The 22450-nt window shown below is 44.0% G+C and overlaps 1 protein-coding gene across 1 annotated transcript in view; it reads right to left on the minus strand.

Moving 5' to 3' along the window:
* The window catches only part of PRDM6 (PR/SET domain 6), a 73129-nt gene extending 54050 nt beyond the window's left edge, over nt 1-19079 (minus strand). The window contains exons 1-2 of the mRNA XM_061346033.1: nt 18502-19079; nt 9336-9643 (exon numbers count right to left, since the gene is read on the minus strand). Coding sequence (XP_061202017.1) covers nt 9336-9643; nt 18502-19027 — 834 coding nt within the window. The 5' untranslated portion in view covers nt 19028-19079. The remainder of the gene's footprint in view (nt 1-9335; nt 9644-18501) is intronic.
* Between the last annotated feature and the right edge of the window lie 3371 nt (nt 19080-22450).

A 22450-nucleotide genomic window follows, 5' to 3' on the forward strand; every position in this document is an offset into this window, starting at 1 on the left:
TAGTTAAGAACCATTTTGATGAAATGTTAGTATTTCTTACTGAACTTTCTAAATGTATGCCATCTAAAGGCACCTAACCAACCTGTACACCAATTTTCCTCTTCTGAAATGTCATGGATGAGAATCAAATTCTCTTAAATTCAATTTTTTTTCCCTTATATGTCAAATATTTCTCAGAATGTTTGCTCTGAAATACTGAAATTTTTTTAGAGGTGGAAAAACTCCACTTCCCTACCATAGCTGTCACTAAAATCTTGCTGGTCACAATAAAATAAATAAACTTAAACCCAAGAAAATATCTACAGCTCAGCAAAACTTCACATCTCCATGAAGATGTGCTTTATTAACAACTAATCTTACAAATAAGAATATACACCTGAGTCCTTATTTTTCTCTAAGCAACTGTGCATCTCTTTCATCTAATTTTACTGAAGCAATGGAAAAGGGGACAAAATTCAAGCCATCTTGAAATAGAAATAGGAACAGCAATAGAAAACTTTTTAAAATTATTTTTATTTCAATGCTAAGACTTTTTTTTTGTGAAATGGTGGTCTGAAAATAGCAGCAGTACTGTCATGAGAATTCTTTTGACAGATTGCTAAAAACTAATATCTGCTTTCCGCAGTGAATACTGATACAGCATGGAGCAAAAAGTACATATAAGTCGTTTTTTTTAAATCTGAGTTTCACACAACTGGAAGCTTAACCTAAGTAAAAACTGCAACCACAGATTTGCTTACTTCATTAGTCTTATATATAACACTTCAGTTAATGCAGGAACTTATTTTTTTTTTCCAGTTTAAGATTGTAACAAATACTGAGCATTGCCCTATTTCCAAATTCAGGACTCTTACAGGTGAACAACATGAAGAACGGAACCTTCATGTGGCCTCTATTTCAGTAGGAGTTTCTTGCACTCATCATTAAGCCACATTTCCTTACTTTGCAGCTCCACAGATGAAATCAAAACGCCTTTAGCAATGCCCTGGGGTCACTAAATTCGTTTGCTTATACATCACTAGGTCTCTACACAGAAAATACCAGGTTGAATTACTGTTAAAATAGGGAATTGTTTACATACATCTTGCTAAACCCATGCAACAAATATGCAATGTAGTATACACAATAAATTTATGAGTTACAGATTTTTTACAAGATACCAAAAAAATTGTTTTTCTTTGATGCTAATATTCATCTAATTAAATACAATGTGCTGCTACACAGTCACTGGCAATGCGATCCTGCCTTTCTTCACAGTGAAATATTATCTTTAGGTCAAATGAATGAATTTGTACAAGGGTGTCTTCTTGTTGACTGAGTGTTGCTGTTGTTGTATGGACAATAGCAGACAATATGCAGGTGGCTCTGCAGTTCTGAAGAACTGGCTCTGTCCTAACTTGGAAAAAACTGATTCAAGAATTGCAATTAAAGTGATACTTCATTTTTCAGTCATGCCTGAAGACCTGATTAAATCAAAGTTCCTAGTGACATCAATGGTTACCTCTTCTGATCAAGGACTGTCTAACCGCTGCAGGACATTAGTCCTGGAATTTCCTGATCTGCATGAGGCCTGATACAAATTAGCTTGTTGCCAGCTATGACTGAAAATCATCAAAAGTTTGCAAAAAGAACCTGCTGTAATCACCTGCAATCACCTGCATTTTAAGGTTTAGCATTCACAGGTTTTTACAGTGCGTATTGCTTATTTTCACACAAGTAAAAAGCACTGTGGTTGATGGCTAACATTTTGCAGCTTTATTGTATTTGTTTTAATATAGGAAAATTTCTAGAGCATATTTGCTTTGTGAGAAAATATCTTTACTGTGTCTTGCAGAAACAATTGACCCAAATGAAGTTCCTATACACTATATTTATTGGTTAGTTAGAACTTTAAGATGCAACAAATAGAATACGTTATTGACTTTTAAATCTTCAATCAAATATTCACAGCTGCAATTTGCCAAAATTATTTACCTTTCAATAGTGGATCACAAACAGAATACGCACTATAGACTCAAATGCCTTGGCCATCAGCAAACAAATTACAAACTGAAGAAAAAATAAGTGTTCTGGCTACCGTCAGAGTCCATAAATAGCTGATGTGGTTCTCCTTTAAAGATATGTGATCTCCTACATTAGTAGTCTTTTTCAATGCATAATTGACCTTGAGACAGAGAATAACCTCATAGTAGAGTGGCCTTTCTTTTAGGGAACAATGAGTATAGATACTAGAGGATGTGCCTGTTGTCAATGATCATTGCTGAAATCTGCCTATACCACACTAGGACAATCAATTTTGTAAATTATTGCAATAATCAAGGAAATTGCCTAATTTATAAATCCTGGCATACAGCATTTTAATGGATTCCTACATTTTAATGCTGATGCTTTCAAAGCCAAATGAATTGTTGTCCAAGCTGTCACTACACAAAATGATAAAAACAGTCAGTCTTGTGGGTAACTACATCTCATGGATATTCAGGCCATCAGGTACATAATCACTCATTAGTGAACTCTGTGATAGCTTCAATTTGCAAGCCAACAGCAAAAAGCCACAGTTTCCTTATGAAAAAGCCTTCTCTGGAAGCAAGGGCTAAAAATCACTGAGCATTACTGAAATAATACGTTAAAATTTTTCCTAGACTTCTTTGTTCAGGTAAGATACAACACTGTTCAACCTTTTTTTTTTTTTTTTCATACGTAAAAAGAATAATCGCATCTCTGTAACTAAGAGGCAGGTTCGACACTTTCTGACCATGAATTACAACAGTGCAGGTACCATTTGTATAGAAGGGGAACAAATGCAGGGCTTGGTGCCATGGCTGTTGCTGGTGGGTAATTCTACCTAATCTGCCCTTCAGCTTGCTCTCCACACTTAAACTGGCTCTGCAGACATAGTTACAGTCGGATTGCTATTCTCAGTGAAACCTTAAGCAATTGATTTCAGCCAATAGTGGGCTGACAGTACTTTACTTACTGCTCAATCTCACTAACCTGACATTTATGGTGTACTGATTGGCCTCTGTCAGTGCTGGTGGTTGTAAATTCACTTTGAAAAGCTTTGTGTTAACAGCCTTCAACCAGGCTCCTAGAGGAGTATGAGCAGGCGAGCTGACAATTGCTCGACCTCCTGCCCTTATTACAGTGAGTAAATCAGGCTTTGAGCCATTAGGCTGGAGCCTGAGGCCTACACAAAAAGGATTGACATGACTAAAGGTCAACCTTTGTCACACATATGTAACAATTTGGATAATGGAATTCTGTAACTTATCTGAAAAAAGGTGCCAAATGCATGGAAGGGAAGTATACTCTGGGCTGAATTTTCCAGCTTTCATGTTAGGCTGTTACTTAACTGTCTGCATTTTAAAGTCCACACCTGTTTGATGCCATGAAACCTGGGGGACCATAATGAATGTATCAGTGATTGAGACAGGCAAAATACTGAACATCATCACTACCCTGAAAGGCGTATGCTGCAGTTGCGGCTTAGGTAATCTATAACCAATATATTATTGGCATCAGGTACGCAACACATTTTGGACAACCATACATCTCATTAAAATACTGCCATTATTCACTCACTTTGAATCAAAAGTTAAGAGTAATTTCAGGCTTTACGAGCTAGCTTTCATCAACAGGCAAAATTGCTGTTTATTAACTCACTAAAAAAAAAAATAGCCAAATGTTTCTGTAATGTTGGTGATTGGATCACTTTTGAGCAATACGGAAAGGCAGTGATCAAATTAAGGACAGAAATGAGCTTCTATATTTATTTGGGTTTTATTTCGGTATTTTTGTGCATTACATAATAAAATCTTCAAGGTGAGATTATGCGCTATGGGAAAACAGACTGCATGATCTGACAATTTAGAAATTTTTTTTTCCTCTCGGAATAGTGTATGCTTGGTTGCTTGCATGTTCCGTGCAGTCCATGGAATGATTGTTTTTAGTAATACGGTTGAGTTTCTGCAGCAGTATCCCAACTCCCCACCAAAGTTTATTCCAAACTTCACTAAGAAGAGAATCAAACCCTGTTCAAATTAGGTTTGTTTTGTTGCACATGTGCTTAGGCCTATTTATCTGCTCAGGCATATGATACCTTCTGTACCTATAAACATACCAAAGACATGAAGAAACATAAAGATAAGGCATGAAAAAGTCTTGCAAAAATAACAGGGTTTCTAAAAGAAACATCAAGGCTTAGTCCAGCTTTTCTAAAAATAAGAATTATCAAATACAAAGTAGCCTTTATATTTGGGATCAAACTAACTTTATATTGACCTTACATAACGAGTCTGGAAAAAAGTGATGTTAAGAGATCCAGAAACACTAATATTAGGAAGCTTCTTTATAGCAGCTTAGCACAATTTTCTTCTAAGGTACATAAATTAAAGAATCAGTAGCACTGAATGTGCTCTTGCTGAATTTTCAGCTTAGTACGCTGCTGAACATAAATAAGGGATACTTCCAGGATGCAGCATATGAACTTAAACTCCATGCAAAAGTAAAAATTATTGTGCTGTTTTAACAGAAAATAAATGCAATACGTGATACACTGCACAAAATTCTCAGAAAAAGCAAACCAAACAACAACAGAATGGCACCAGCTGTTACTCTGAATAATTTAAGATATAATTGTAGCATAACCAAAGGGTTTTTTCAAGACAAAATTATTTGAATTTCATGAACATGACATATTTGAAACAGGGCTGACAAGCAGTCTAGAATACTAGATGATGGATTGCTGAGAAACGTAATTTTCACTTTAATAGAAAGATGGCGTGCACATAATTCTATCCCCCAATGCTTTGCTGTAACAGCGAATTTAGTCCAAAACTACAGCCTTGAGAATCCAAATACAAATCCATCACCATAACTGGAACGAGTACTTTTGAAAGGTAAGGATTCTCTCTGCATATTAATTTGTACAGAAATATACAGGACTCCGCATGTACTCTGGCCAGCATGCGGCCCAGCAAAATGCCTGCTCTTGGTCCAGATGAAGTCAAAGGCAAGGTTTTCTTTGAATTCAGTTAGGGCACAAAAAGGCCAGTAAGTATCAAAATGGTACTTTATTAAAATGGCGTGCACACTTTCTGGTAGTGCCAGTTAATCCCATCCATTTCAGATGAAAATAAGTAACACAAGTTTAGCATTCTGCATTTACTAATGAATGTCCTCCTATACACACATTTTGCTTATCCCTATAAAAAACCCTAACATGTGAAAAGTGGAATAGCATTTCTTCCAGAAAAGACAACCATAAATTAATATATTCGACATTCTCTGGCTTTTCCAAAGGAAAAAAAAAAAAAAAAAACAAACCAAAAAACCAAACCAAAAAATCCAAACCAAAAATACCGACCTATTTTTTTCTGACAGAAAGAAAAAAAAAAAAAGATACCAAACTCTTTTTTTAGGTGAATGATGAAAAGGAAACAGAATTTGTCCTTTGATACATCTGTCAGCAAAAGCTTTTTCATCTAAATTGCATTTGCAGGGGAAAATCCCGTTTATGACTTAGCTGTTTCCAGAATTCACAATTTAAAGTTTGAAGCCTGAAAAACTTTGACTAGTAAAAATGTATAAGCCTTTTAAACTTCTGCATTTTATTCTAATAGAATTTAAGTGTGTATCGTATACATTCTTTAAGTCTACTCTTATTAAGTTTTGATGTTAACCAGAAAGGGAAAAACATGTGCAACTAGATTAATTTATCTCCAGGGAGTAAGGACACATTAATAATTGAGATAATGTTTTCATATATGTTGGAATCAAGTGTGTCTTTTCACTTCTTTATTAGAAAACACATTAGGGGAAAATTATCTCATTCTCATCAGTAAGACCTAATTGCTGAGAAAGTCTCTGTTTTCTTTGCAATAACAAAGGCATTGTTCTTATTATTTCAAAATGAAAAAAAAAAAAAGAAACAAAAAGATCAGAAATATTATCAAGCAGCGCTGGAATAAATGCCTGTAGTACCAAAGAGTGTGTTTACTTAATACACCCAGTCCTGTTATTGTTTTAAGCAAATCAGAGTTTATTGCATTTTCATAAAATACAGGCAAACTCTGGATTGAACAGAAGTGGGCCAAAGGGGCAAAGAAGAACCATAACTAAAAAAATTACAAATATTTTTGGCTTTCTGAAGGGCTGATCTTTCTGTAAGTTATAAAAAAAATTATCTTGGCTGATTGTAAGAGAACTCTATAATTTCCCATGAACACCCATAGGTGTCAAGGCCTGTTGTGAGGTAATGGAATGGTATGTAATTTACTCTGAATCACTGTATATTATGCTGTATGGATTACATACAAAGCAAACACCGAGTGCATGGTGGGAACACTTGTGCAGACAGACTAAAGCATATTTCCACAGCGTTGAACTACACATCAAACGCAGTGCTCCTGATGTTTCCCACAACAAAGGGAATAAAAAAGACGCCAAATCAGTAACAATGCTTAAAAGTCTTTGCAATAGCCCTTCTATCTGGTGTACACAGAGAACCGCATATGAAAACAAGAATCTATCAACTTTGCAGTGCTGAGAGAAAAAAATATTAGAATGCGATTTATGGTCCTAAGGAAAAAGAAGTTCTCTCTAGGTCTGTCAAGATCTAATGTTGAATAACCGATCTGCGGTCACACTTGTACTGGCAGCTATCATGAAAAGATCACTGGAAGAGAATTGTCTAAAAAAAAAAGCCTCAACTTTACAAAGGGACAATGATGAAATATTCCTTTAACATTTACAGTGATTTAACAGACACTTCTATACCATAAAGAATAAAAGAATACAGGCTATTCAGACACATACTTTCAATTGCTTATATTTATTTTCATAGATCAGCTTTATAAAATCACACACACTTTCTGATTATTTTCTTTTCCTATACTTTTTCTTTATTCAACATCAGTTCGATAGATAAGGCATACCAAATTGAAAGCCAAAACTAATGAGAAACAGCTAAAACTTTTACCTAGAGCTTACAGTATGTGATTCTTTGCAAACAATTTTTGCTATTAACATAAATAATCCTAGACCATGAGCTGCCCACAATACCTTCTAAAAAAACCCAAATTTAGTAATTATTTTAAGGTAATGCACTTAAAATACACATACTCGTTTTTCTAGTCAACAGGCAATCTGTGTTGTGTGTTAAGAACAGAAGAGGAAATCTGCACAGAAACTCAGCTGACACCTATCAGTGGTCTGAACCTGGCACACACATCAGTACTATTTCTTCTTTGTACATATTTTTTTTTTCTTGCTCCCCAACAATCTTCCTTCTTTTACTGCCTTAAAACAGCTTTTAAATTCATCTGAGATTAGACTAAAAAAATCTTGCCTTTTTATAAAGATATCAACATTTGCAACTTAACTGTGTAAAACTGATCTATAACTTAGGAAAAAAAAAAAAGAAAAAATTAAGGATAATGTAAAATTCTCTAACTCCATTATTCTTGCTAAATTTCAGTGTTTTATGTAACTTGATGATCTGGCAAGCCTATTTAATTATTTTATATTTTGTTAATTAGCATAATCTGAACCACAGAATCCCTCCTAACGAAAATAAATCCTCCAACACCATTATATAGTGTTCCATAGAAGAAATATTTTATTAACAACACATTTCAAATGTTCTCATTATAATCAAGGGGCTTTGGTAGGAACAAATTTAAGTCTGATTTATTTATGTCTTCTATACAAGAGAAATTCCATCTCCAGTGAAGGCAGCAACAAAGCTCCCAATGATTACAATTCATCCAGTTTTACTGAGTACATTTAAGTGTGTTCTGAGACTGATCTTTTATGCCTTAATGTGAAAATCTTCTTTCCACAATGACTTTTTTGGGTAAATAGTTTCAGACAAAGACTCTGATGGGTTATATACTGTTTGCTTGCATACAGAAAACGCATAGGAGAAGTCTATGCAAAAATAGAATTTAATTATTAAAAGAGGTGATCAGTCCCAAAGAGCTGACAAATATTCACAGGTTTTCTGTGAACAACTGCTGTATACAATATACTGGCTCCACAACACCAAATATCTGCTAAAAATCCATTCACTTCTACAGTATACCCACTGAAGTCAATAAAAACACTTTCTGAATCTTAATGGACTCCTTGCCAGGTTTCTGACCAGCAAGAACATCTGCTTTTATTCTGAAGATATGTATTTGGTCTAGATGAGTAAATATCACCTGCAGATCTACAAGCACTCCCTTGCTGACTCTCTGTAATAGTTAGTCTTGAGGTGAGCAGAAGCTGCAGCTACAGAGGACTAAGCATAACTAAAAAATTACACCTTCCTGCACAAAGCAGAGAAGTAAGTGTCAAAAGACTAGGTAAACAATAGGCTGTTTCTGCAAATAAGGACTGACACACAGTTGGATTATATACATTCTCTATTATTAGATCTGTGTGTGTAAAGTGAGCATACGTTGTCTTTCTAAATTAACTAATCACAAGATGCTCTTGTTAGCATATGCGTACAAACTGTACTTTACTTAAGCAAAAGCTCCAGTGTTTCACTGGAGAAAATGTGAATGGTCATAAGCAGTAACTGGCATGGACATCCCTTTACGGCCAAAGGGATAAAAAATGGGTTTATGATCTGTTCTGACAAACCACAGTCACCATCACAAAATAAAAGTATCATCGGCAGAATGTTTTCATATCAATTATCACTGTTATACTCTCTAACACTGTGACAAGTATATTTAAAAAACCCATGTTTTCAGAGAGCAGAAAGTGGCTTTTACATAAAAGCACGGAAAACATCATTAGGGAAGTGCACAGTCAGTGCAGGACAGGAGTTGAACTGAATTTTGAACAAGCACTAACACCTTCACTGTGTGAACAGCAGGGGTGCAGAACAGGCTTCTGAGCTTGTTTTGGCAGCTTTTGTGGGCTGTCCATAGGCCATAGGGATGGTGCAATATGTCATCTCTACCCACACATACTACTCAACCTAAGATGATACAGTCAGTATTGCGACCTGAGAGTTCTGCCAGCTCTTGTTACACAGGTCAAAAGGTAAAGAGCACTATGTGCTGTAACCTTCAGAATTCTCTGACCATGTCTCTCTAATCCAACATTACAGCTTCATCTTCAGATGGAGCTCTATGTGCCGCTGTTTTTTAATGACCACCTCTAGGGCAGCAAGACTTTTGCTTGTACTGGCTGCATTTTCGAATCTGCTGTGTTGGGTTACTTAAATCGTGTTGTTCTTTTTAACGTCTAGTGAGCAGTGCTAGTTGTTACATACAATTACATTCAATGTCTACTTCAAAACAATCAAATTTGACAAGGAAAGAAAGCTGATAACTTACTTCCCAGAGATGCTGAGTGTTCCTGATGGAACCTGCTTGAACCTTCTCTGGCAAGAGCAGGACTCCCTGGAAGGGCCCAATCCATGTGCCTTGCTGGATCCGCTGAGCTGCACAGATGCCGTAGGCCAGGCCAGGCACAGTGCTGGTGCACAGGCACACCTCCCGAGGCAGGTCCCGGAGCCACTCTGGGATCTCTGGTGGAGGGGCTGCTGCAGCAGCACTGCTGGTGCCCACCAGGCGCCGCAGGGAGTGGAGGGGCCCATGCATGGGGCACTCGCCGTTGCGGTTATCAGCACACATGTCACATCCTGTGAGACAAAGAAGGGAAAACACCATCAGTATGGTGCTGCTGGCCACCACCTCCATCACTACCATGTGCAAGATCATGCAGATCCCTCTACTTTTCCTATCACTTCATGACAGCTCAGTGCTCAGACACACTGTGCCCCTCTGATGTTGCTTACGACAGTTTTCCTAACCTCATCAAAGCCCTGAATAAGAGATCCCAAGGGCTGAGCAGTAAGCCTGAAGACATTTTGCAAGCCTGGTGCATTCACAGACCTTACAATATTAATTTAACACATTTTTTTACGATTAATCTTCTGACTAACATAAATAGACTATTTAAACCATCCCAGTGTGTTTTCGTGAGCCATTTTAAAACACAGTCATAATGCCTTACAAGCCCCCTTCATTTGCCTTACCACAGCTCAGCCCAGTGGTTTCATTGAAACAAGATTTAATTTCATCCTTATTTTAAATGAATGTTCACTCTACTTTTGCATTAACATGTGTGTGCTTGTCTGTTCAGAAAATAAAATAAAATAAAATAAATAAAACAGAGCCTCATGAATGACAAATCGGAGAGTGGGCAGACATTTGCTTTCCTATACCCATATCTAATCTTTAAATTAAATCATTACTGGTTCCTAGCATACTTTTGAAAATTTTGTATTGCTTGGGAATGCATGTTTTTTTGCCTGTTACATGTAGCTGACTCTAGGAACAAAAACAGCATGTCTGATTTTGTGAGCAGCTCCCACAAAAAAAGACACGTCTGTAAAGATGTTAATTTCCCTATCTGCTCTTAATAATGGATTATGTTTCTCTATTTTGGGAAGATCCTACTGTGGTTTGTTTTTTTTTTTTTTTTTCTGAGCAAAAGAAAGGTTGGTTAAAAGTTTCCACTGCACTTTACTGCACGTGCCATGAATGTACAAGTTCCAGGAAAATGTTTCACACTCAAGAGATCCATTTCTCTGGAGGTATGTTAACACAGCAATAAATATATTGATATAAGTTACCATCTTCAGCGCATTTCACTTCTGTAGCACAGTTAAGGTTTGTTTTCATACAAATTTATTCCAGAAATATGAAGGAAAACCAATAACTATGCCATAGTACTCATGTAGAAAGTCCTAGATCTTTCCACTAATAATTTCATGCCATCTACAGTGATTCTTGCAAAACTAAAGCACAGTATTCAGTATAGAAGCTGAAGCTTCTTGTTCTAAGCCACAGATTCAGACTTGCTAGACTGCCTGCAACCACAATTTCAATTCTCAGGAGTACTGACTCAGCTGTTCTTCCTTCCAAGATGGATATACTCTGTATTATGTAGACCCGTTTCCTAGAGAGCCTTCAGAGGAAAACCTTCCTCTCCATTCAGTAAAAGCTGCTAAAGGATAACTAAAGCTGTGTCTTCAAAATATGGCCTCTGTTTGCATTTTCCAATTTTAGAAACACTTTAAAAGCAGCGTTTCTTATCATCCTGTTCTAAATTGTACTTTAAAAAAATTAGGCATTCAGCAATATGGAAATACTCAAAAGTTACACGTGGAAGCTAATTTCCCTTAAAATCATTATACCTTCGAGTCTTGCATGTGTTCTTGCTTGGAGATCATCTGTTCAAGTTTTCTACGTCTAACATCAATTACAGATCTTAGCAGAAAGCAAGTAAGGCCCAAGTTGGGCTTCATTCTGCTGGGTGACCCTGCAGAAGAAGGCCTGACTATGGTACTTGCAAGGGCAGGAAAGTAGTGGTGAGTCTGATTCTTGTGGCAGGGCAAAGTTTCCTAGTGGGGACCCTCATAGTGGCCAAAAAATGCCTTTTAGATGGGGAGTTTAAGGTCTTAACAATATAATCTCTCTAACAAAATGAGGTGTTCTGCTCTCTCAGCCATGTCAACTAGAGGTGGCCAAGGGTGAGATTTGCAGTATACCAGGGAAGAGGTTTCTGGCTAGTCCTGAGAAAAAATATACAGCAGATATTCCTACAGCCATTCCCGGGCAGCAAGTACGTGCCAGGGTTTTGTTGTTGTTGTTATTTCCACAGCTAATTTGGAAAGTGAGGTATCACCACATCTTTCCTCTTTGAAACCTGTCATCAAGAAATGCTGTGGTTTTGGCTTATCCAAAGATCTCAGGGGCTTCACTGGATTTTGGCACTGGAGATCCTACAGAAAGGTACTCAAATAGGAAAAAAGATTAAAAAAAAACCCAAGCACAAACAGGTTGGCATGTGAGTACATTTTAAACAAATCTGGCATCTTACCATGTATCATCTGACAGGAAAACTGAGGGCTTAAAGAAAGCACATCTAACCATGATATCAACTAGCACACAGTGCAGGCCATTGAACCTGACCTCTTTGTACTCTTTGACCATCTTCTGGATGCATAATTCTCATCAGAACTATCTGATTATCTTATGGTTTTCTTGGAGACACTGTGTCTCTCTAGTAGCTTCCATTACACATGCTAAGGCTTCTTCACAACTCCAATCAGGCAATTTCAGTGTCAATTTCCTGCATCGTGCTACCAGAACACACATAACTTTTCATGCACACAACTTTTAGTACCTGCTTAGAACAAGGATTTCTTCACTTTGTCCTGACAATATGTGTGATGAGTAGAAATATATTAATATACAAATTTTATAGAAATAAATTTTTCTTTTTTATTTTATAGAAATAAAACGTTTTATTTTAACCTTTTCAAGGAAAAGAAATTAAGAAATTGCTGAGGAGTGTAAACAAATACTGTGTCATTGTCATTTATCCCTACAGAAAGTCACACATGTGATATTTATTTTCCACTATCCAAAACCACTGGTAATGTCCTAATGCTTGGCAGTCACAGTATCTGATCTCCTGCTGTGTTCCTTTCCCTTTGTCCTGCCAAAGCTGAAAATTTGGAAAATAGGACATCTTCTGAAACTGTTTTGGCTTACAGCTTGTTGAAGAGGGAAGGACTCTGTCTTTAATACTAAGCAGTACTGAAATTCTTCTTAGTTGCATGCTTCATATATCTATTTTTAGATTTTATGTAATTGTACAAATATTTTTTTTTAATTCTCATAAATATTATAAGAGGTGGAAGACCTACTGATGTATTTTACCATGCCTTGAGTAAAAAGTTACTATGAGTCTTTTCCTCTCCAGTGACTAACTTCTGTGTAATGATACGTGGAAGGCTTTGACCCAAAGCACACTTTCAGTAATGTTAAGTTACCCATCTAAAGACTATCGCTGTAAGTAGTGGATTCCTCTGCCTCAGAGAGGACTAGGGAAGGAAGTCCTTAATCAGGTAAGGGAAAAAAGGGAGAACTTCAAGACCTGCACACTACCCTGCCTCACAGAAAGGGTCAACAACATCATCTTTATGGGTACTGCAATGCAGGATGTGGTTCAGTGCATCAACTTGCTAACAATATGTGGAAAAGAAGAGGGTTTTGCTGTATTCCAGTGGCATCACTAAAGTCTCTAACTGTATGGCAACCTTTAAGACCTACATAGGTGCTGGAAAGGACAAGGTAGGACAAGTGTGGGCTTTCCAGAGAACTGCCACAGAGGTCAATGAGGTGTACTGTGCCCTTCCTCCTCTTTTGATCTCAGAGAGCAGCTGTGTGAGTACAGGCCTCCTCCAAGGACTTCTGAAATTAGTACTTCCACTGGCGGTAATACAGCACCAGCCAAGCCACAAATCAAGACAAGAAAAAGCAAGAAATGTGAGAAAATTGAGGGATTTACTGAAAATGGAAAAAATAAGGGGGACTGTCACCAGAATAGAGTGTCTCCTGATAAAGTTAGGAGACATAGAAGGTAAGGTCAGTAGGAATGCTCCACTGCAGGCCCAGATGCAGCCAGACTCTTTGGAAATGGATCGGTTTCTCGCTTTGTACCTTCACTCTCTATATATGGGAGAAAGAAGCAAGGAAAAAAACATAAAATTTTCCTAGTGGAGCTGTTTGGTATAGCTCTTTGGGGAGGAATACAATATGTTATCGTTTATTTGCCTCCATAAAAATGAACACAGTGCAACACCAGCACTATAACTCCATGTGAATACACTCAAAAGTACTAAACCAAAGCAAAAGGGAAAGCACACATCATTGCCCCCAAAATATAATTGTAAACACTCTCCAACCTAAATAATGCTACTACTGCATATTTAAAGGAATCTGAAAGGAGAAAGGTTTTTCCGTGAAAGGCAGGGCCCAACGTATTGTTTTAACCAGCAAACCAGCTGTAACAATAAACGGAAGAAATGCATTTTTGTCTCAGCAATAATATGCTTCAGAGGTGCAGTTATACTGGTTACCTGCAGCTTGCTGGTATTAAAGAAGGGTGGCCTCTGACCTTTTGCTTCATAACTCACTGCAAGCATACAGGTATTCGGTGTAAGTGCCCATCATTTCACACAGTATTACTCACTTGCAAGTATAAATCACTGCGGCTGGCCCGCCATCCCTGGCTGGCTCCCGGGACGCAGCTAAGAGAGAGGGTGGGCTGGGTGAGAAAGTTCCCTTTCATTTATCGAGGGCTGGAGCTTTCATAAGGACCACGGGTCCCTCGTGCCTCAGTTTCCTCATTGGCGAGATATTACCAGACACTTTCTGCAGAATTAACAGCAGCTTCTCACAGACTGCCTGCATAGAGGCTGGCTTTCGAGGGAGGAAGACGATACACAGATGCGTTTTTTCCCTCGGGTCCCTTTTACTTATTTTTTTTTTAATTGATCCGCGGGACTCGCTGCGGATGGTGGGTCCGAGGGGCCGGGCCTCGGTGGCGGCAGGGAGCACCACGGCCCGGCCCTGCCCGATCCCCCCTTCCTCGGTTTTTTGCCCGTCCATCAGACTGCAGCTCCCCGCTGCCAGCCCGAGCCGTGATCCCGCCTAGGCGCAAGAGCCGCGACGGGGTCCAGTTCGGTCCCCCCGGCCGGGGTCAGGAACACGCTGCGACAGCTGCATCGATCACCGGTGTGCGAGGGGCGGCCTCGGCGCCCCGGGCCGGGACGGGGCATGAGGGCTTGAGGGGACCGTCTCGCCTGTGGAGCGGGTTTCGGGTTAATTTTGCGCGGCGGGCTGGGGGCTGTTTGGAGGAGGCGGGTTTGATTTTCCCTGCCTTCGACTGAAGGTATGGATGAATTAAATTTCCCTGTCAGGTATGAGAAGGGTAGGAGAATATTGTGTGTAGATAAACCTTGCCACCCCCTACCCCTGAGAGACCCCCATATACAATGTAGAGATGATGAATAGGCTCTGGGAGAGGAGATCGAAGTTCAGTCTGCACCGGCTCCACTCTATCCTACAGAACTATAGGGCAATTAATTGCGGCTTGTCCCCTCATCCTTCATCTCCTGGTGGCACATATCGATGGAGATTACTGCTGATGGACCATTTTATCACCCTAAATAAACAGTCACCACCTTCTCTAACCTCAATCTAATGTATGGTTATCTGCTATGTTTAAGGGTGCTGGGTAACTAATGACGTAAAATACCTAAATCATACAGGTTACCAGCAGTCTAGAGAGAAAAAAAAAAAAAAATCCGAATATTCCCCACACCGATCCACTTCACAGCGTGTTATACATACAGTGTCTCCCTGTAAATTGAATGGGAAGAGGCGTGCAAACTGCTTCCTTGCGTGATACTTCAGTTTTACACAGCATATTTATTACAGCGGCAGGTTGGCGCTTCCCGATGAAGGTAGAGGAGTCGCGGGCTCCTCATCGTGAAAGCGTCTCCCCAGCAGGGAGGGGCAAACCCAAAACCCCCCACTGGATCAAGCCAGAGCCGCACCCCTCAAACTCACCCAAGGAGATATCCCCTCGCCGCACCAGCGCCCCAGCGCCCCTCCCCCAGCGCCCAGGAATACCCTCATCCTTCCAGATTCAGCAGCCAGGAAGAGAACGGTCCCCAGCCGCCTGCCACATTATCAGGGCTTTAACATAATCCTCTTTACTTCCCTGGAAGTACTACAGGGCCCTAATTAGGGGTTTGTTTCTTGCTGCTTGTTTTTATTTTTCCCCTAACTAAATCACTTTCAATTTAAAACAATTACATACAGACACTTAACCCGCAGCTCCTTGGCCCCCTCCCTCGCCCAAGACTGTGCCGTACTCATTGATATTTGACGATCGAGGCGTGCGTCTATGGGGAAACCGCCGCCCATCCATCTTCCCACGGCGGCCGCACGGCGCCGGGCCGGGCCGGGCGCGGGGAGCGGGGCCTACGGCGGGGGGGCAGCCCGGAACAACACCGCCCCACGGGCTCTCCCGGCGAGGAGGTACCACCGCTGCCGCCCGCCCGGCTCCCGCTGCCCCTGGACGCGCCGAGTGAGCCCGGCGGGTGGGTCCCGCCTCAGGGAATACGGTTTGCCCCGGAGAAGAAGATGGAAGCTCGGCGCTGGGGGTCATGTGGGAAAGAAGAGAGAACGGGGCATTCTCTTGGCTTGCGAAGGTGGTACATTTGCAATTACCCGAGGAGTAGGCAGCAGCCAGGGGCCCGCCGCCAACCCCAAACCGGCAGTGGGGCAGGGACTGCGCCAGATCGGTCTCCTTGGCGGTCATGGGCCAGACTGGGGAGAGTGCCCATGCGCCCGCACCCGGCCCGTCCGCTCCGCAGTGTCGGTGGGACGGCTCGGGGCTGGAAGTGCAGCTGGCGAGTGTAACTCGAAAGCGATCGCTTCTCACCTCACCCGCAACCCCGACTACCTGGCCCTCAAATGGGCACCTCCGAGTCGAGATGGCTGAAAATCGCACCTGGCCCGGACCCCCTGCGTGACTCCCGGGTAATCGCGGAGCCGCGAAGGGGTGGCCATGCCGGTGCTCTGCAGCCTTTGAGCAAAGGAGTGAGGGGGGTATGGGGGCACGGCACGGACCGCTATTCCCACGCTTCTTTTTCACGTACAGCCGGCTTTTTCTCTTTCAGACTAGCTGCCCAAAGTAAACGCACCCGGTCCCAGAAGCTTGAGACACTTGCATTAGAAGTTTTGCTCAGAAACAGCTAATAACCGCTGGAGCAAAAGCCGCCTGTAAACGAGTTCAATGGTAAGACTGTTTAGATCTCGCTGCAGAAGAAACAAGGGGGCCCGTACTGCCAGCAGCGTGCCTGTCCTTCAGACGGCGAACGCTGTCCCGGTCCTCTCTGACGCCGTTCACAAAGGTCCCTTCTGCTTTCTCGCAACCAAACTTTTAATACCGCACTGGGCAAGAAACTACGCCAGGGTCTCCTGCGACTCTGCGGCTTGCTATCATTCCCCTCACTTCTTGAAAACACAACGCCCACGTCACTTTTGTATCTTTCTTTCTCTTTTAAAAACCTTTATCTTGCAGGTTTACAGCGCTTCTCCGAAAAGTAAAACATGCATGTCTGAACGGTTCTGTTGGCGATTAATTTCAGATTCCATTAAGTGCATGTAATTTATGAGATCAAGTTTTCTGCACCCGAGAGTAGAAAATACACTAACACGCTTCACTAAACGGTGCAACTAGGTACGAGGAAGTAGCTAAAAACAAAGCCCGTCTCCAATATAGAAAGATTTATAACGTTAAGAAGGCAGAAAAATCGCCACCATAACTCAGAGTCAACTTTCTTTTCACTCTCTTAAGACATACGCAAAGTGATTAAGACTATGATAGCATCCACGCAGTTTGATTAGTACGCAGTAGAGTTTCATGGAAACTTTCAAAACAAACTCTGCATCTAAAATAAAATTAAACGAATCAGCGTTTTTCTCGGGCATGTGCTCAAGGGTCTCTGGTTTGAGGTACCGTTTGTCTGCTCAACAGCCGTCCTCAAACAGACATTTCAGGGAGGTGAAGAGAGGAGGACAACAAAAAAACAGAGTTTTAAGAAACCTTGGGATAAAAGGGGGTGTTTGAAGCAGTGGTTAAAAGTGCATAAGCTGAAGCCATGCTTCAGTGTTTTAACGGGGACAGATCGGTGTGCTCTGAACGTTAGCAATAAATCTGAAGAATTAATATATGTATCTAGTTATTTTCACCCCGTGAAGTTCGTCGGTTGCGTAGTATCAACAGATACAGGAACAAAAAGTCAGAACCAACTTCTAAAACTGCTAACCTCTAGTCGATATAGATGTTTAATAATAGGGGTGTCTCCCCCCAAAAAAAAAAAGAAACACACCCTCCCCATAACGCTATAATTCGCAACAGCAGTATTAAACGTTTTCTAACCGCCAAGTCCTAAATGAGTTCTTGCACTCAGGCAGACGACTTTTTTTCTTTTCTTTTTTTTTTTTTGCCCCCCCCCCCCGAAAACCAGCTTTTCTTATTAAATGACCATGTCTTGCTTTTCCGTAGGGTGAAAACTAAAACTGGAGAGGTGTTAACAAGGTCTGAAAGGCAAAGTCCCCGATTAGAGGGAGGAAAACTTTGCCCTAGTCTATCTGATGAAAGCTGCAACTTTTCCCCTGCCCAGCTCGGAGCAGTAATTGATTTCTGGGTGTTCAGCGAAGGCCAGGCTTTCCAGGCAGCAGCAGAGTGCAACAAGCAAGGCAAAAAAGGACAAGCGTTTTCACAAGTCGCTCTGAACCATTTATGAATTCACTTTCCTAAGCAGTCCTCCGAGAGAAACCCACCCCAGAGCCACCTTCCCCGGGAAGTGTACCTTTCCAGGGAAAGACCTCGGTCTCAGGCAGTAACAGCTATTACCGAGGGGCTACCGCCCGCCTCCCGAAACCGCTGGGAACCACGCAAAAGCAGCTCAGGGGAGGGGAGGGCCCGGCGGAAGACACTTCTCACGCTAAGAGCGGTTGCGGTACCGACTGCGGACCTCCAGCCTGGAGCGCTCCTGGGCTGCCCCGGCTCAGGGAGAGGCGGAGGGCGGCGGTCGGGGACTGCGGGAAAGGGCATGATACGTACGATTGTTGGGGTCACTGGTGTGCTGATTCAAGGGGATGATCTCCATGCGCTGCTGCCCGTACAGGTAGTAGTCCAGCTCCTCGGCCGTGCACCGGAACCGGACCGCAGCGCGCTCGCCGCATTTGCTGCCGGCGCTGCCGGCCCCGCACACATCCTTGCCCTGTAGGGGAGCGGGCGCTCCCCCGGCCGGGGGCTCGGAGCTCTGCAGGGGCCCGAAGACTGGGAGCTGGGTAACAGGCAGCGAGGTCAGGCCGGCCAGGGAAGCGGCCTCCGCGGCGACGCAGGAGGAGATGGAGGAGGAAGACAGAGTGGACGAGGAAGAAGAGGAGGAGGCGGAGGAGAGGGAGGCCGGGCGCTGGCGGAGGCTGTCAGCCGAGGGCTCGGTTCTCTCGGGCGGCTGGAGCTGAACGAGGGTCCCACTGCTTTTGAGCTGGCTGCTCTGCGGGAAAAGCTGCTGCCAGTGCTGCAGGTAGGCGGGATCCACCTTCAGGAACGCAGAGCCGCCGGGGTCCCCGGGCTTCAGCATCGCGCTTTCTGCGGAGCAGAGAGGAAGGGGACAGCGGACGTGAGGTCCCCGCCCCGCCTCGGCCGGGCCGAGCCCGCGCCGATCTCCGTGCTAGGGCACGCCGGCAGCACGGGATCGGCGGCGGGACCGTCCCCGCTTCCCGGCCCGTGCAGGGCTCGGTAGGCGAAAGCCTTGGCCTGAAAAGCCCCCGGGGCGGAGAGGCGGAAGACGCGGCAGGGCTTTCCCCCGCCGCCGCCCGGGGCATGGCAGGACGGCTGCAGTCAGCCTTTCCCTTTCACTCCCTTCTCTCCGCCCGCGGAATCAAACGACTCTGAAAGTTGACAACAGGGAGGAGGAAACTTCATCCCCACGCACACAAGCGAGCCTTTTCCCTCTGCGTTCCACAGCAGCGCTTGCAGGAGGAGGGCGCGGCCCGGCAGCGCCCTGCCGCTGCCGGGATACACCAGCCGTGGCCCGGCTGTACCGAGCTGTGCCGAGCGGGGCAGAGGCCCTGCCTGGTTGCCCCGGCCCGAAGCTGCCTTACCTGAGAGTGTACGGAGGAGCGGTGCTGGGCGGCAGGCGTGCGTCGCTGCAGGCAGTAGCAGGAGCCTTCCAGTGGGAGGAGGGCTGAAAGGAGAGACTCTCCTGGTCTTTGTCCGCGGGGAAGCGGGGTGACTCTCCCCCGGGTGCCGGGACCGGCTAGCTAAGCGCCGCCGGCCTCCCTCTGTCGTGGCTGCGCATCGCAGTCGCGCCGGGCTCCTGCCTCGGCTCTGGCAGACTCCAGGAGAGACACGTGGGTTTTACGACAGCGCAAAATACAAGTGTGTGTGGTGTGCACGGGAGGGAGGGGATGGACCGGGAAGTTACCAGCGAGCCTGAATGCAGTGCCCTATTTTTGGCAACTTCCCCCACTTTGTTCCTTGCTCAACTTTTAAAGGTATCCCTTTCTTTCCTTCCCTCCTCCTTCCTTCCCTCCCCCTCTCCCTCCCCTTCTCTTTCTCACTCCCTCTGTCCGCCGTCCGTCCCTCCCTCCCTCTCTCTCTCCCTCTCTTTCCTTCCCTCCTCAGCTCCCAGAGCACAGGGCCCCGGGAAGAACCGGGCTTTTAACCCGGCAGAAGGTCCGCAGCTCCGGGTCGGAGCTCCCTGCCCAAGCCAGAAGCTGCTCGCACCCTGCCAGGCCCCCGGGAGCCGGAGCTTCGCCTCACTGGCCGCTTGCCCCTCTGGGGCTAACGTGGATTTCAGAGACCTCCCCGGCCCGTTTCGCGGTCCTGGTGCTGTCCCACCTACTTCACTTAACTCGTAACTCCTGGGATAAACTTGCCTCCCGCTCCCCTTGGCTTCCCGACACCTTCCCCAGGAGGTCCCAACACAGGTGAGGGTACTCACCTCCCTAGAACTTCTCCCTCCTCAGACCTTATCCCCTCGAGCGCCAGCACGCTTCCCTCCTCTCCGTCGTCTGTTACACCACAGAGCGAGAAGGGCAACCTGTGGCGAGAAACTTCTCATCTCTAGCGACTTTTTCTTTCCACTTTGCTTTAAAACAGGCGTTTTCCTCCCCGCTGCTCAATTGCTGAGCTCACTTATCAGTGAGTATTTTTTCCAGTTTCTTTCCTCCACTGTAAGAAAAACTAGAAGAGAATGATAATCTCCTAGGTGTATGTATATCGCATGTATATGGTATCCCGTGCATTTAAGAGGAAATATTTACACAAAGCGCTTATGTCACCTAAACCTCTCTCTAGTATCAAATGCCCACACTATCAGGTGTCAGGCTGCCACCAAGAAGCACCCTTGCTTCCGAACGTAACGTGTGCCCCTGATAGTGGTTTCTGCCGTTCCCTCCACCATGTTTCTTGTTTATTTCTTTCCTACCCTTCATTCTCGCGGAGCCTGGGAAAGCTGCTGCTGTTTAGACTTTGTCTGTGTCTAAAGCAGGACATTTTAACACAAATTTGAGCAGGGCTGGGTAAAAAAATATTTTGACTGGCATTATTTTGACAAGGTCATCCGTCATCTGCTCTATAGATTGATAACACCTAAGTTAAAGGCAGACACGAATGGGGGGGGGGAGGGGAACCACGGGTTTTTATGGATTTTAAAGTTTCCTATGAAAACCTTCTGTATGGCTTTGGTCAAATCCCTTGTGCGACATACAATGAGTTTTCAGCCCTTCCGCCGCACTGCGCTTCTCTGCGAAGTTCCGCTTCCAGGGGTCCGTGTGCCAACGTTCGCACACCCGCGCTGCTGCGGACGCTGCGCTGTGAACGGGAGCGCTCTGTCCTCCCCGTCCTCACAGCGTTAGTAGAGCGTCTCGTCCTTGGCCAGCTCCTTCCTGGTCACAATTCTATTCCGCCCATTCCGTCTCTTTTAATTTTTTTATTTTTCTAACGTGCATCTCTGCGTTATTGCCATTTTCCTCACCGGACATCTTTTAAGAATACCGAATTGCGTTTAGTGGCAGCAATCTGTAAAAATTCGTTTCAAGCTAGAAAAACGTGATGAAGTGGGGGAAAGCTCCTACCTAATAGGCTTAAGTACATTGTCAATATCCGCACTTGGCTCGAGTTGTCCTAATAGGAGGACTTCAATCTCTTACAGTGTCAGTTTGTTGGGATTTTTTACAGTTGGAAAAGTTGCGCTTCGAGCGATCGAGGTGGCAGAATAACATTTACAGACCGCCCGGCACTCTGGGAGCCAGTAACAGGAGGAAAAAGGGAGAGACAAGCACAAAGCTAGCCTCCTCCTCCCGCCGGTCCTCGGGGCCGGCGGCTGCCGCAGCACCGGCAGCCGCTCCCGGTCACTCGGGCAGCGGCCGGCGGCCCCGTGAACCTCGTCGTTCGGGTTTGTCCCCTTAACCAAAGGCACCCTCGGGCCACGCCGGGGAGAGTGGCCGCGGGGCAGCGGCGGAGAGGCACGGAAAGAAGCCGGGAGGAGCGGAGCTGTGTATCTCATCAGCACAGGCACCGGCTCCTGCCCCGGCCTCTCCAGGGCACCGCTGCCCGCAGCCCCTTCACCCCTCGGGAAGAGCAGAGCTAGCAGGGGGCGAAGGGGGCTTAATGCCCCTCAACCTGCTCCTCCCCGGGATGGCTTCAGCCAGCCTGACCTCTGGTCACGCTTCCCCAGCCAGGGCGGGCTGTGCGCGCCCTTTTGTCTCCTCGCAGTTTGTCTGCTGCCCATTTGTTACTATTTATTTATTAATTTAAATTTAATTTTCCTCTTGGATGTGACTTCTGCATGCAAAGATGCAGGGAAGAAAAAAAATCCCACAAAAAAAAAAAAAAAAACAAACTGAAACAGCCCCCCCAAAAACCATCAAAAAAAGGAGACTTCAAGCAGTTTTTAACTCTGCCTCCTCCTGTTCTCAGGCTTTTTCATTATTTAGAGGACGAGCACTGAAACAAATCACATTGACCGTTTGGAAAGCGATCAAGCCTTTATAAAAAT

This window comes from Neopsephotus bourkii, unplaced genomic scaffold (assembly GCF_033783945.1).
Source record: "Neopsephotus bourkii isolate Nb327-2 ecotype Australia unplaced genomic scaffold, CSIRO-AGI_Nbou_v1 NB_256, whole genome shotgun sequence".
In the NCBI taxonomy this organism is placed as follows: domain Eukaryota; kingdom Metazoa; phylum Chordata; class Aves; order Psittaciformes; family Psittacidae; genus Neopsephotus; species Neopsephotus bourkii.